The sequence below is a fragment of the Pelodiscus sinensis genome, chromosome 8 (assembly GCF_049634645.1).
Source record: "Pelodiscus sinensis isolate JC-2024 chromosome 8, ASM4963464v1, whole genome shotgun sequence".
Lineage (NCBI taxonomy): Eukaryota > Metazoa > Chordata > Testudines > Trionychidae > Pelodiscus > Pelodiscus sinensis.
Genome location: NC_134718.1, coordinates 13,919,124 through 13,935,322, shown reverse-complemented (window position 1 = coordinate 13,935,322; position 16,199 = coordinate 13,919,124). Strand labels below are relative to the sequence as shown.

General features: G+C 41.7%; 1 protein-coding gene across 4 annotated transcripts in view; it reads right to left on the bottom strand.

The window, feature by feature from the left end:
- The window catches only part of LOC102459497 (uncharacterized), a 37,140-nt gene extending 21,158 nt beyond the window's left edge, over positions 1-15,982 (bottom strand). For 3 of the 4 annotated variants that reach the window (XM_075934781.1, XM_075934783.1, XM_075934784.1), the window contains exons 1-7: positions 14,219-14,375; positions 13,491-13,676; positions 12,337-12,414; positions 11,616-11,699; positions 9,919-10,284; positions 666-743; positions 81-164 (exon numbers count right to left, since the gene is read on the bottom strand). In XM_075934781.1, coding sequence (XP_075790896.1) covers positions 81-164; positions 666-743; positions 9,919-10,284; positions 11,616-11,699; positions 12,337-12,414; positions 13,491-13,662 — 862 coding nt within the window. In that variant the 5' untranslated portion in view covers positions 13,663-13,676; positions 14,219-14,375. Of the gene's footprint in view, positions 1-80; positions 165-665; positions 744-9,918; positions 10,285-11,615; positions 11,700-12,336; positions 12,415-13,490; positions 13,677-14,218; positions 14,376-15,863 lie in introns of those variants that run through there. The other variant, XM_075934782.1, reaches the window with a different exon arrangement.
- Positions 15,983-16,199: the final 217 nt, after the last annotated feature.

The window sequence follows — 16,199 nt, the reverse complement described above, 5'->3', positions numbered from 1 at the left end:
GACACCAGATATGAACCCTTGTTCTCTCTGAGGAGGTAGGGATCTAGATCTTCCTCTCTTTGTACAGCACTTTGCCTTACCTTTTTGGATTTTGCCGACAGTAGCTTTCAGAAAGTTCACATTTTCTTCCAAATTGCTTATTTCAGTTTTAAAAAGCTCGAGTTCTGAAGGATAAAAAAATGGCTTTGTTCTTACTGCATCTCATTAAAATATAGAAGGTTTTCTTAAAGCTTTAATATAGCTGGAGAAGTCCTCTCCAGAACTAGTAATGGTCACAGGTGCAATATGAGCGATACTGGTTTGGATTTCTCGGTTCTCCAGGAAGAGAAAATACAAATTTAAAATGGAGGTGTTGAGGCCATACCCAAAGATAAGGAAAGGATAAGGTTCTTCTCTTTCTGACTGACTTGTACTAACCCGGCAGGCTCACTCACTTCCCTCGCCTGCAAACCAGACAGTCTGACTTCCCCAGTGTCCATCTTTGAATATTTCTCCCTCTGTCAGACAGAAGCACTGAAGCCCAACTGGAACATTCATGCAATGAAAACCATTCAAACAACCATAGAACCTCTCTGCCTGCCCTGTTGGGTTCCTTCTTTACCCTCCCTCAACGGAAGCGCTCTGCTGACCTCTGCCTCCACAGTGTCCCTTTGGTCCTTCTTTACCTCTGTCTCCTTCAGGTCCAGGGGATCCATCCATTCCTGAAAGCTCGGGAAAACATCGAAATGCTTGCAATCCACTGTCTTTATTCAGGGAAAAGGAAGAGAGGAAAATAAAGCAAGTAAGCAACTGAATTAGTAGGCATTGTCAGAGTTTGTGATTGCTGTCATCATTAGAGCTGCCCAAAGATTAGATGAGCAAAAAGAAGATTATGAATTTTGGGAGAAGGTCACATCCTGATTGAGAGCCAAGCTTAATTGCTCTGCTTAGCATCGAAATAGCTGAAAAGTGCTCAGAAGTTTGGTTTGGGTTCACTTCTTTATTAAAGCAAGTAAGCAACTGAATTAGTAGGCATTGTCAGAGTTTGTGATTGCTGTCATCATTAGAGCTGCCCAAAGATTAGATGAGCAAAAAGAAGATTATGAATTTTGGGAGAAGGTCACATCTTGATTGAGAGCCAAGCTTAATAGCTCTGCTTAGCATCGAAATAGCTGAAAAGTGCTCAGAAGTTTGGTTTGGGTTCACTTCTTTATGAAAACAGTAGAGTGCAATAGGAATTCTGACATTTCTCAGCACGTACAGATGAAGCCATAATTTCAAAAAACTTTGGAACCAGATTTGTAAGTGCCCAGCATCCAGATTTGGGTTGAAATTTTCAGGATATTAAACACAATCCTTGTGACATGTGCAACTGAATTTTCTACAAAAAATCAGCACGTAGTGCACTGTTTTGAAGATATGGGCTAAAGTGGGAGATCGCTTTTTTGAAAATCTAGTGACTCTAGTCCTTAATTCTTTGAGCCTCCATTACCCACTTCTAAAAGGAAATACTGCTCAGTTACGTCTACACTGGCATGATTTTCCGGAAATGCTTTTAACGGAAAAGTTTTCAGTTAAAAGCATTTTCGGAAAAGCTTGTCTAGATTGGCAGGACGCTTTTCCGCAAAAGCGCTTTTCCGCAAAAAAGCCCCGATCACCACTTTTGCCCGAATGGGAGCAGCATAGTATTTCCGCAAAAGCACTGACAATCTTACATGAGATCATCAGTGCTTTTGCGGAAATTCAAGCGGCCAGTGTAGACAGCTGGCAAGTTTTTCCACAAAAGCAGATGATTTTGCGGAAAAACTTGCCAGTCTAGACACAGCCCTCCTGTCTTTCTTTCTCTTTCATCTAATGAGTTTGCATGTTCTTCAGGGTGGAGATTTTCTCTCACCACATTTTGTGTAGAGTGCCTAATCCGATGGTATTCGGATCTCAGTTGGGGACTATAAGTGATTTTGTAATACAAATAAATACTATGTACAGTGCAATTACTGCATACCTATTTATAGTAACTTCTAGAGGGTGGGCTGAATGCCTCTTCACCCGCTGCCTCTGCCTGCACCTCTGAGAGGGTCTGCGTCTCTTCAGTGCCAATTCAGCTTTTTCTGGGTTTGACAATACAGGCAGTCCCCGAGTTACGCGGATCCGACTTATGTCGGATCTGCAGTTATGAACGGGGCTTCTCGCCCCGGAGGACGGGAGCGGCGGGACACCCAGATGCGCCGCCCCCATCCTCCGGGCCGAGAAAAACTGCTCCCCGTCTCCCTGGTCTGCAGGGAGACGGGGAGCAAAGCCTTGGAGCACGCCTGCAGCGGGACAGCCCAGGGAGATGGGGAGCAAAGCCTCGGAGCATGCCAGCAGTGGGACAGCCGTGGCGCGCCTGCACTGTCCCGCTGCCTGCGTGCTCTGCGGCTTTGCTCCACGTCCCCCAGGTCAGCAGACCAGGGAGACGGAGCAAAGCCGTGGAGGACTTGGGCGGTCCCGCCACCCCCGTCTCCCTGGTCTGCTGGGGGGGTGCAGCTAGTGCCCCCCCCCAGCAGACCAGGCTTTTCTTGCCTACCCCTGGGGTAGAGCAGCTGGGGCGCTGCCGGGTTGATCCCGCAGCGCCGCTCCGGACCAACCCAGCAGCACCGCAGCTGCTCTCCCCCAGGTGTCCTGATTCAGCCACTGCTGGTCAGTTTCAGCAGCGGCTGAATCAGGATGCCTGGGGCAGAGCAGCTGGGGTGCTGCTGGGTTGCTCCAGTAGCGCCGAGGAGCCGCGCTACTGGAGCAACCCAGCAGCACCCCAGCTGCTCTGCCCCAGGCATCCCCAAGTCAGCCGCTGCTGAAACTGACCAGCGGCTGACTACAGGAAGCCCAAGGCAGAGTTGCTCTGCCCCAGGCTTCCTGGAATCAGCCGCTGATCAGTTTCAGCAGCAGCTGACTTGGGGACGCCTGGGTTTCTTAAGTTGAATCTATATGTAAGTCAGAACTGGTGTCCAGATTCAGCCGCGGTTGAAACTGATCAGTTTCAGCAGTGGCTGACGCCAGTTCCGACTTACATACAGATTCAACTTAAGAACAAACCTACAGTCCCTATCTTGTACGTAACCTGGGGACTGCCTGTACTAGACTATTCATCATCACAAATACCAGTTGTGGCCACCCAGAAAAGTGTTATTTATTTACTAAGAAATGCACTGAAACAAGCAGGTCATTTCACCTAGACCACAGGACTTTAGCGGGTAACATTTTTGAGATACCACCAATCTGGATCAGATTAAAAACAGGTGGTCTGGGGGTAAAAGGCTCTAGAGGAAATCACCAATTTAAAAGCACTCTGTTTCAAATTGTAACTGATCTTTATTTGATTTTGAACAACACCACTAGTTCCATCTCAGTGTTTTTGTAATTATCAATGAATTAAGAAGCAACAAATAGTCTTGCAGTGACTTAAAGACTAACAAAACATGTAGATGATGTAAATTGAAGATCTTCAGATTTTTCATGCTTGACAAATCTTTTTGTTCAAGTTCCAAAGCTACACATTTTGACTTGTACATCCATTTTTTTAACCACAATCAGATCAACTGGTGAGCCATAAATAAATATCTCTATACCTGGTGTGAGAGGGTCATGGCGGAGGGCTAGATTAGAGAGTAAAGCAGCTGTAAATGGCAGCAATGGCACTGGCTAATTAAGAGAAGATTACTTCAGGGTAACCAGGAGCAGCGGAGACAGGGCTGCTATAAATCAGATAGGGCCTGTTGATGTCACTAGAGGCTGCTACCGGGCCTTTTACAAAAGCCTTCCCTGCTGGGAGAAAGGGGAGAGAGGGAGAAGAAGTTGGAATGAAATGAGACCAGAACAGACAAGGAAAACATCAGAAAAACTGAGAAAAGGAATGACAGCATTGCCAGAGACAGCTGGGCGGGGGGAGGGTAGGGGAAGGGAAGGAGCCCCAAGGAGGGGACTTCTTTGGCCTCCCTTCCCCCGGTAGCCTGAGACTCCAGCTGATAGCTGGAGAGGACCGTTTACCCAGTAGGGTTGCCAGGTGTCTGGTTTTGAACCAGACAATCCAGTATTTGAGCTTTCTGTTCAGGAAACAAATTGAGAAAATAGAAATGAGAAAATAGAAATGTCCGGTATTTTCTCAATAAGATGTAATGTCAATTGTGATGTCATGTCAAGTGTGCCCGGTATTTTTGTTGAAATCATCTGGCAACCCCACCCAGCCCTGGCTGACCAGAGGGCGCCTGTCCAGCTGAGGGACAGAAGCCCAAACCCCAGCAAATGGTGTCTGGGAACCATGCTGCAGTACCTAGACTGCAAGATTGTGGGCTGAGCTAGGGTCTGACCCAGGAATGGGACTAACCTAGCAACTCTGGATCTACTGGTACCACCTTAGTGCCTTCCACTCCAACACTTTCTTGTAACCCATTCGGAGGAGGTTCATCCTGTTCCAATTTTTGCACAGCCTGATCAGGATTTGAATTAGAAGTTGTCACTAGAGGTAACACCAACACAAAGGTGTTGACTATTCGGAGCAGCAGCATAGTCCAGTTCCTAGGCTGTGTAAAATTATTAAAAGAATTACCATAATAGCATTCTGAAGCAGGTAAGATCTTTATGATGCAGTACTACACATTGGCTATATAAAGGAATGCTTAAATGTCTTAATTTGTAAAATATTTGTAGTGGTTTATAGTGGCTTCAGTGCTCATAAATACACTTCTTAATTATTCTTTACTCACGTCTAAATCAAGTTAATTTCTGGAATTTCTCCTGCTCTCCACCCTCCTCAACATGGCACCCCAAAAAAGCAGCACATTTCAGGCAAATCTCATCAGGTTGCATGCAAACATAATCGTAAAAGTTTTCTAGATACTTGCTTCTAAGAAAGTGATTTTTTTTCACCCCCACATATCAGTTGAGAAGAGAATGTAAATAACGAATGTGGCAATAAACAGAATTCTAACTTTTAATACATATAAATAAAATATTTATATTACATTTCTATCATAAGCTTTTTACAAATGATGCACAACTTTATAATTAAAGAACAAAATTAAAAGAGAGAGCAAATATAACAGCCAATCACTTACTGTGCAGTTCCTGGTTTTCTAGAAAAAGCATTCACAAGAATAATGTACTATGAGTTTGAGGGTCTATTTATACAGTACAAGTTAAGCAACATGAACTTTGGTTTTTCAGCTATTCTCATTTAAAGTAAATAGGAGCTCTTAAAAGAAAAAATCACTTTAGAGTAAATGGCTTCATAGGTCTTTAATCCACGATAAAAAGATAAAGTGCAAAGAATTAAATTTTTCTCTTGGCAAAAGACAGAGGAGGAACTGAACCAAGTACAGCTTTGATGTCTGAAGAACCTCTGTTAAAACAATGAACATATGATATGCAGCTGATGATTTAACCATCTATAAATTGCACATTGACATCCAATAACCTGGGATTTCACTGACACTGTCAATAAATCAACGTAAAAATTCACTTAGAATAGAGATAATACCGAAGAATTTCTTTCACAGACTAGCTCAAAAAGATTTGTGTGTTTTACGTAAATAAGAGTTCTGTGTACATTGAAAGCTCATCTCTTTTATCAACAGAAGTTAGTGCAATCAAACCTGTTACTCATGTTGTTTTTTCTGATATAATGGGACCAAAACTGCTACAACATTGCTAGCAATTTTTACTACTTGTTATTTATATTAGACATTTTCTTGCCATCTCTTTATGTGTCAAATGCACATGAACCTGGCAAAGAATTTCCCACTCTGTTTTTACCACTCCTTATTCCTATAGAAGTGAAAAGACTAAAAAAAGTTCATCATCAGAAAGCCTCTCTAACAGTACGGACAACACAGGCAGGAGTTCCCTTCTGGAGACCTAGTGGTTTATGTTGCTTGGATAAACATTTTAACTTCTTCATGCCTTTTCAAACCAAACTTAGACATGACCCCTTACGTCATGAGGTTATGTAATGCTGAGAGAGCCCGGTCATCTGTGGTTAAAATAGAGTCTGGGACCTGTGGAGCTTGGTGCATGAACCTCTACTGCATGACCTAGAAGTCAGCTGGCTATTAGCTAAGGCTCTATGTGGAAAGAACTCACCACTCTCTCTGTAAGACGTGATGTTAGTGCAACTAGATGGCACAGCATACCACACTGGGAAGGTGTGTGGATTACATCCACAGAAGTTAAAAAGGGCCCTTAACATTTCTTAACGAACAAGTTCAATCCTAATGAAGATTAAGCAATTACAGCAATAATACATTAACTGGTTGAAATGAAGCCAGGATGCCCCCATAATACTTACCTGGACCAACTAAAACAAGTTAGCTACCTTCTTTATAGTAGGATGTGAACTTGTTAAATTATACTATTTTTTTTTCCTGGTGAAGACAAGTCCAGGTTTAACCACGTTATCTAATACCTTATGGATAGGTAGTAACACAGAGGATAAAAAAGAATAATGCAAACAACATCACTGGTTTTTTCAATGAGTCCTTGTTCTACTGCTTTAAGTATGGTAAGCAGAAGTTTTGACTGTTTAGGTCAGTGGTTCCCAAACTTTTCGGCATCACGCCCCCTTTTTGATTTTTGGGAAACCCTCATGCTCCCCCCCCCCCCATAGCAACCAAACTTGTTGAGCAAAAAAAAAAAAAAAAAAAGAACTGACCGGGGCCAAAAAACAAAAATAGCAGCACAACTGGGGGGGGGGGGAGGGGGTAATTGATGGGGGGACTGGGTTGCCTCGTGCCCCCCTGGAATTTCTTCACACACCCCCAGGGGAGCACGTCCCCTAGTTTGGGAACCCATGGTTTAGGTGGAGATCTTGAACAAATGGACTCAAACACACATTTCTAAAAATATATCAAAAGATTTTTTTTATGAATTGTTCATATTTTTTGTAATAACAAAACTCTTGCTTTCTTTCTGCTGGATTTGAAACTTTTAAAGACAGTTAAGCTGTCAAGTAAGTGGTCTTCTAGCAAACTCAGCCAATTTAAAGGAAGTACTTATCTGAAGTACAGTTTAGGAAAACCAATAAGCACAATCAAGGCCATCTATGAATGCAAAAAGCAAAGCAATTCCCTCTTCTCAAACACCACATCAGGTACCGTAAATTAGAGAATATAGCCTGTGGGTTGTCCAAGTTTTTCCCTACCACACCCTCCCCTCATCCACAGGGTATATGTGTCCACTTGTTATGCTATTTGATTTTTACTCATTTACTAGTATCATGTTGTAGTAATATTTTTAAAGACTTGTTTCCTCACGTTGGCTATCTCTCTGTGCAAGAACCCACTTTGCCAGGTTTTCTTCTAGATTTGGCCAATTGGCTTTTAAAACTTATATACCAGTAATAGGGTAGTGCTTATTGCTTTTTATAGCTCAGCAGCCTCAGCTTTGGTTCATTACCAGTATACCAAGACCCAATATTATCGGGCTGCATGATGTCGTAATCTTCAATGTTTATAGCTGGCAAGTGGTAACCACATCAAAGACCACCAGATTCTTTTATGAAGGCGGCAGAAGTCTCTTCGATATGATAGTTGATGACTTTGTTCTATGATAATATGTTAATTGACTGGCAAAATTATACTGGTTTTGCCTTTTATGCAAGCAATAGCTGTACTGGTGAATGCCGACAACTTCAAAGTTGGGACGATTACAGTACTGTAGACAGTTTAGGGTTTCAGTGGTACCATAAACAGAAAGGATGATTCACCATACCCTATTATTCTATGCTATGTTTATACCTAATGAAAAGCCAACACAGATTTTGGTCGTTTGTTGTTCTTTACGAAAACCTGAGGGTTATATACGTCCGCTGGTATTCTAATATATTTTTTACATACAATAGAAAAACTTCCAGTAATACATGAGTGTGTGTTATACTTGGATGCATGCTATCTTCGCTAATTTACGGTAATTGATATCAGTGGAAACTTTATACAGAGTGATTTAAAAATATCCTTAATGACTTTCAGACATTAGATACATGGGTCCATATATCAAGCCCTCAGATCTCAGAAGAGATGTATGCACTTGTCCAGCTATTTTGTTTCTAAATTTGATGAAATTGGCCTACCTCACAGTGTTTTATGACAAAGACAGACGATAAAATAGTTGGAGACGTTAAAATAACCATTTCCAGACATCCTCTTACTTCCATAATAGGCCATTGGAAAACTGTCATTATTTTATCAGGAATCTAACGGTAGGGCATAAAATAGTTAATGTGGTTGTTTCATCTCCTTTTCCCCATCAACAGAGGCAGTAACAAGAACATCACAGGCATTGACTATCCCTTATCATACCTCTCCAGTTAGTACTGGAATTTACATTCTTGGGTTTGCAAGTCATCATGGAATGCCTTACTTTCCTCTCTATTGCATATTGGTGCCATATTTCGTAATACTTGTGTCATTGTTAATGTTAAAAGCTGAATGTTACAAAAACTACATAGGCCTAAATGGAATGAACACATTAAACAAAAAGCAACAATCAGCCAAAGATGTGTTAACACACCGTGTGGTGTTTTATCTTTATTTAGTAGCCTCCCCCCTCATTTTCTTTAACTCTTCCTTCAGTTTTGTCTTGTCATGTCTTGTCTCTGTTGCAATTATAAAATCTTTGGGGCAGGGAATTTGTCTGTCCAAAGTGTCATGAAAGTGTGAATACTGAATAATGGGACATAATACACAATTTGCCCAAACTCCGTTACGCTGTCAAGAGAGATATGACCCAAAAGCTTCTAGAATCCCCACTTTCAATAACTTCATAACATGACTAAACGAGCAGACTATACACCCATTAACGAGTCTAAACAAAGATCAATGGAAATCCTGCATATCTGTTCTTACACTTCACTTTAAGAGAAGTATCTACTATATATGTGAGAGAGTTTGTCTGTGAATGAGTCTGTCCATCCATATGTTTGTTCAAGAACTCCTCCTAAACAGTGAAAGATAGAACCACCCAATTTTATATGCAGCTTCCTCTTTAACTTAAAGCAAGGTCAGGATTTGGTTGTGCCAGGACAATGGGATGGCACAGTAAGGAAAGGAGCTGTCAGTAGGGAAAATTATACTGTGTAATGACCACCCACAGGTATCCACCTCCTGGTCAGTATGGCCTCCACTGCAGCCTGCCCCAGGGAGCTGTTACCCTGACAACACAGACCCTGCCAGCTCTTGCATTCTCCCCGATCCCTATTTCCCTGCACTAAGCCCCTCCTCACTGCCCAAGCCTGACACCAGCATCTCCCCATGCTCTCTGATCCATGCCCTGAGCCCCTACACATCTCCTGCACCCCTCCACACACCCAGTAGCCCCATTCCCATAGCTCCTCAAATCCTTACTCCTGCACTCCCATATCCCTAATCTTCTGCCCTGAGGCTTTAATATCCCTGAGATCCTGCCCTGACTCCTGCTCCCCTTATATCCTTACCCTTTGCTTTTAAGGACCTGAGTAACACCAGGGAAATCCTGTACTATATGCATAAAGCTAATATATCCATTCTAGTGCTTTCTGCTGGAACTATGTGGAACAAAATGGTGATCATTTGGCCCTTTACATAAGACACATCCCTGGTCCATATTCTCTGTTAGTTTCAGACTTAAATAATTCGCCATCATAGCTGATTTTATTTATGTGAGAAATGGATACTTACATAGTGTTCTGCAGTTTTAACCAGGTCAGTACACAAATCAAAGAGCTTTGATTGCTTTATTGCAACAAAATGGTATTGGCCACCATAGAAATAGCAGCAAGATTCAGCATATCTATACCTTTGTATTGCTGATGCAGCTCAGTATTCAATATGCAACACTACAGTAAATCAACAGGCTTATAGAATTATTTAAGTAGCAACATCATTTGCACCAATGGATTTTAATGAAAACCACAAGGACAGGGGGATTAAAACTCACAGATTATTAACCGTTTTTCATTGCAGGTTCTGTCATTCCATCTGCCATCAGGATGCAGTTCCACGCAGTGTTCAGTTCCACCAGCATTATTTGGTTCATTTTGAGCCCAATTTGAGTATCCGATGGCTTCACCACTTATGTACATAAATGTGCCTTCTGTTTCTCTATCGGTTATTCCAATAAATGCTCCTTTGTTATGACGAACGACTATTTGTTGGATGGCACTGTTCTCTGCAGAATTCCTTGGAGAAGCAAGTAGGCCACCAGCTTGAAAACATGTGGCATTTGAGGTCTCAAAGTTATCTGCAGAGCCACGGGTTATGAACATTTTTTCACCAGCACTAACACCATTTCCAAAAGAAAGAGCTAGAAATGCACAAAAGTACGATACATATAAGTTACGTATTTTCACATAATTCTTTACAGTAGAGTAAGAGGTGCTAGTTCCATGGACCACGATAAAGTTATTTTTGTTGATGGATTTTGCTGGCTATCATGATCTCAGGTTTAGGTTCACACTGTATTATTAATATTTCGGATAGCAATCATGGCATACATTCCAGAGGGGATCAATTTGTACCTGATCTAGCATGTTTTTTTTGTCCTAGAGAGCATAATGTGTATTCCACACAGTGCCCAAATATGAATACAATTAACCAGTGTTGGCTAAAATACTGCAATATTATCAGGTATAGTGTGTGGGACATCATTGCAGTACTATGTATGAGGCCAGGCCCCTAGTGCTTGATTCAGCATTTGGCATACTCCTGTCATGATATATTATCTCATTTGGAATTTATGCCTCTCCTTATAGGTGAGAATCAAGGGCCTGTTCCTGCTCCAGATGAAGTAAATGGGAATTGAGGAGCAGAACGAGACCACAGCTGCTGTTGATTTCAGAGAGTGGTTGTCTCCTGCTGTTCTTTTTAGTCACAGAACCAATCAAAGAACTTTTCAGACACAAAGTAGATCCTACCGAAGCTGCTCCATCTCCACTCCAGGGTACTCTGGAGGGATTATTTTAGGACAGGATCCCAGGGCCATTTCCACATGATGGACTCATGTAATCACCCCAAAGTGGAGACCTGCCTAGGCTGCCTATAAACGTGAGAGTGTTGGAGTTGTATTTCCCAGACAGTAGAACTGAACTACTTTACTAAAATATCCAGCAAGTACATAGAAGTTTGGAATATGAACAAATAGCAGGAAGCCAAGATAAGACACCAGATAAGAACCCTTTTTATCTCTGAGGAAGTAAGGATCTAGATCTTTATTTCTTTAGTTACAATTGGCCCAATTATTCCCTTTGGGCCAATCTCTTAGGGTACGTCTAGACTACAGGCTTTTGTCGACAGAGGCTTTGTCGACAGATACTGTCGACAAAGCACGTCTAGACTGCATCCAGTTCTGTCGACAAAGCAAGCTGCTTTGTCGACATGAGAGTGTAGACGCAAAGGACAGTGTAGATGCAATAACACCTTCTGTTGACAGAATTATGTCGACAAAAGGCGTTATTCCTTGTAGAATGAGGTTTACCACCGTCGACAAAACTGCCGAGTTCTGTCGATGTTATGATGACAGAACTCGGTGGTAGTCTAGATGCAGGTATAGTTTTGTCAACAAAAGTCCACTTTTGTTGATAAAACCCTGTAGTCTAGACACACCCCAAGTGACAGGAATGAACAGCACTTTCTTACCTTTTTGGATTTTGCTGACAGTAGCTTTCAGGCTGTTCACGTTTTCTTGCAAATTGCTTATTTTAGTTTTAAAAAGCTCGAGTTCTGAAGGGAAAAACAATGGCATTGTTCTTATTGTGTCATAGTAAAATATGGAAAGTTTTCTAAAAGCTTTAATATAGCTGGAGAAGTCCTCTCCAGGACTAGTAATGATCACAGGTGTAACATGAGCGAGACCGGTTTGGATTTCTTGGTTCCTTAGGAAGAGAAGATACAAATTTAAAATGGAGGTGTTGAGGCCATACACCCATAGAAGGAAAAGGGAAACTACCTGCTCTTGAGAAGTACACTTAGCACCTGCAGCAATGCTGGCTTTTCAGATCAATTCAAAACTTAGGAGCACATTCTTAATCCCACACAACTAGGGATCATGCACCCATTGCTGTGATGTTTTCTCTGATAGGATGCTTCTTTTTAAGACTAACTTGTACTGACCCAGCAGGCTCACTTTTTTCCCTCACCTGTAAACCAGACAGTCTGACTTCCCCAATGTCCATCTGTGAATATTGCTCTCTGTCAGACAGAAGTAGTGAAGCCCAGCTGGAACATTTATGCAATGAAAACAGTTCAAACAGACATACAACTTCTCTGTCTGCCCTGTTCGTTTTTTTTCTTTACCCTCCCTCAAAGGAAGTGATCTGCTGACCTCTGCCTCCACAGTGTCCCTTTGGTCCTTCTTTACCTCTGTTTCCTTTGGGTCCAGGGGATCTATCCATTCCTGGAAGCTCTGGAAAACATCGAAATGCTTGCAATCCACTGTCTTTATCCGGGGAAATGGAAGAGAGAAAAATAAAGCAAGTAAGCAATTGAGTGGGTAGGCATTGTCAGAATTTGCGATTTCTGTCATCATTAGAGCTTCACAAAGTTTAAGTGACCAAAAAGAAGATCATAAATTTTGGGAAAAGTTCACATCCTGATGCAGAGCCAAGCTTTATAGCTCTGCTTATCATTGAAATATCTGAAACATCCACTGAAGTTTGGTTTGGGTTCACTTCTTTATCCAAATATTAGAGTGCAAAAGGAATTCTGACAAGGTTTCTCAGCACGTACAGATGAAGCCATAATTTAAAAAAAAAATTTGGAACCAGATTTGTAAGTGCCCAGCATCCAGAATTGGGTCAAAATTTTCAGGAAATTAAGCACAATCATTGTGACATGTGCAATTGAATTTTCTCCAAAAATTAGCACACAGTGCATGGTTTTGAAAATATGGAACTTAAGGGGGAGTTTGCTTTTTTGTAAATCTAATTGTTCTAGTCCTTAATTCTTTATGCTTCCATTGCCGATTTCTAAAAGGAAATACTCCTCCTGTCTTTCTTTCTCTTTCATCAACTGAGTACTGACCTCCCCAGGTCTGGCAAGTTCCCTGGCCTGGGGCAACTCAGGTTCTGATGGTGCTGGTCTAGGGAGGTCCAACCTGTTCCAGTTTTGGCCACCCAGAAATGTATTATTTATCTACTAAGAAATGCACTGGAAACAAGAAAGTTGTTTCACATAGACCAGAGGACTTTAGCACGTAACACTTTTTAGACACCACTGGTCTGGATCAGATTAAGAACTGGTGGCTTGGCGGTAAAAGGTTCTAAAGGAAATTACCAATTTAAAAGCACCCAGATTCAAATTGTAACTGATCCTTTATTTGAAATAAAACTAGTGGTGTTGTTCAAAATCAATGTTTTCATAATTACCATAAATTAAGGATCTTCAGATTTTCATGCTTGACAAATCTTTTTGTTCAAGTTGCAAAGTTATATGATTTGACTTGTACATCCACTTTATCTATATTTTAAACTACAATCAGATCAACCGGTGAACTGTAAATAAATATTTCTATACCTGGATGTGCTGGTAGCCCTATAGGGCCTTTTTCTCCAACAATTTCATGTAACCCACGCGGAGCACGTTGATAGTGTTCCAATTTTTGGACAACCTGAGCAGATTTTGAGTTGGATATTGTCACCAGAGTTAACACCAACACGAAAGTGTTGAATAATGGAAGCAGCAGCATTGTAGGATTCTAGGCTGTGTAAAACATTAAAAGAATGACCGTACTGGCATTTTGAATGCAAGTAAGCTCTTTATGTTGGAGTACTACACATTGGCTATATAAAGGAATGCTAAAATGTCTTCCTTTGTAGAATATTTGTTATAGATTGCTATATTTTAATGAGCACTTCAGAGCTCATAAATGAATTTTTTAACTCTTCTTTACTCACATCTTAATCAAAATCTGGAATTTGTCCTGCTCTCAACACCCCACAACATGACACAAAAACCCCAGCACATTTCATTTAGGTCCAATCAGGTTGCCTGTAAACAATCCTTTAAGTTTCCTAGAAACTTGCTTATAAGAAAGTAATATTTTTTCAGCTCTACATAAGTGAATTGGTGTACATAGAATGCAAATGAATAATGTGGCAATAAACAGAATTCTAACTTTTAATATACATAAATAAAATATTTCAATTACATTTCCATTATAAGCTTTTTAAAAAATGATGCACAACTTTATAATTAAAGAACAAAATTAAAAAAGAGAGCAAATGTAACATCCAATCACTTACTGTGCAATTCCTGGATTATTAAAAGAAAACAGGCACAGGAATAATGTAGTATAAGCTCTATTTATACAGTACAAGTTAAGCAACATGAACTTTGGTTTCTCAGCTATCCTCATTTAAAGTAAATAGGAGCTCTTATTTATTCAAGAAATATTTCACATTATAGTAAATGGGTTCATAGGTTTCTAATCCACAATAAAAAGATAAAGTGCAAAGAATTACATTTTTCTCATTGCAAAAGACAGAGGAGGAACTGAACCCACTGCAGCTTTGATGTATGAAGAACCTCTGTTAAAACAATGAACATATGAAATGCAGCTGACAATTTAACCATTTATAAATTGCACATTGGCAGTCGATATCCTGGGATTTCACTGATAATGTCAATAAGTCAACGTAAATATTCTCCTGGAATAGAGATCATTCAGAAGAATTTCTTTAAGAACATAAGAACGGCCATACTGGGTCAGACCAAAGGTCCAGCATCTTATCTGCTGACAGCTAAATGTCAGCTGACTATTAGCTAAGTCTGTATGTGGAGCAAACTTATTACTCTGTCTGTTAGTGGTGTCAGTGCCACGAGATGGCACAGCATACCACACTGGGAAGGTGATCTACAGAAGTTAAAAAAGGGCCCTTAAGAACTTTTTATCTAATGAGGTACAAAAGAAGATTAGGCAATCATAGCTCTAGTATAGGGGTCAGCAACTTTTTCAAACCAAAGAGCCAAACTACATAAAAATTCAGAACAAGTGGTAGAGCCGTATAAGAATGCCCATTTTCATGATTGATAATATACAACTTAATATTATTGATAATTGACATTATGATTAATACCACCATAAATGAAACATTGTACTCACAGACTATTTAATGGAACTTCTGCTGCTGCATCCTTTCTTGCATTTTCTTGAAGTTTACATTGTAACTGGTCAAATCTAGCTTTGTGCGTGCATTCAGACTGTCTTCTGTCAATCATATGACAGAGGGTTGGGCACGTGGGGGTGTAGGAGTATGGGTTGGGGCATATGAGGGGCTCAGGGCAGGGGTTTGGGTGTATGATTGGCTTAGGACACAGGGTTGGAGTATGGGTAGGGTGCAGGAGTGTTATGGCAGGGGACTGGGGATGTGGGGTGCAGGAGTTTGGGGATGTGGGGATATGAGGGGCTATGGGCAGGAGTTTAAGATGTGTGATGGGCTCAGGACTGGTATGTGTGTGTGCAGGAGTGCTATGATGATACGGCAAGATGGGGGCTGGGCCCCAACTGGGGGCTTGTTGGCCAGGCTACATTTTTAAATAAAGTAAAACATTATGTCCACCACACAGGGGCTCAGCATTGTCTTTATTTATGGAAGAGGTGGGGAAACTTTTTGGGGTCGGGAGCCACTGAGTTTGTGTGAAGGAGGCAGTTGTGACCTGAGGCACAGGATTGGGGTGCAGGAGTTTGGATTGTGATTTAGGACAGGGGATTACAGTGCAGGGGTTTGGATTGTGACTTAGGGCAGCAGGGGATTGTGATCTGGGGCAGGGGATTCTAGTGCAGGGTCTGGGCGGAAGGTTTGGGTTATATGGGATGGGGGGCAAAGAACTGCTGGGGGGGACAGAGGAACTGAGGTGCTAGAGGCAGGCTCTGCCCAGGAGACTTACCAGTGAGACTGCAGCCCATCACGTTTCCCAGGAGCCGAGCCAAGCCAATCCTGCCCTGTCCTGTTCTCCCCTCTCCCCTACAGGCTGCAGGGCCATGTGCTCTGTGAATAAGAGCCAGAGGGGAAAGGGGGATTTGTGCTTCACACGCTGCCTGTTCTTGAAATAAGCAGCTTCCATTGGACAGAACCAACCAATGGGATTGTGCTGGGGGCAGGAGCACCCATGAAGCATCATATCTCCTCCCCACCGGCTCAGTTTATGAGAACAAAGGTCCCGACAGCCGCGTTTCTGAGCAGCATGCAGGGGAGGGGCAAGCAGGAGAGTCTGCCTGGGGGC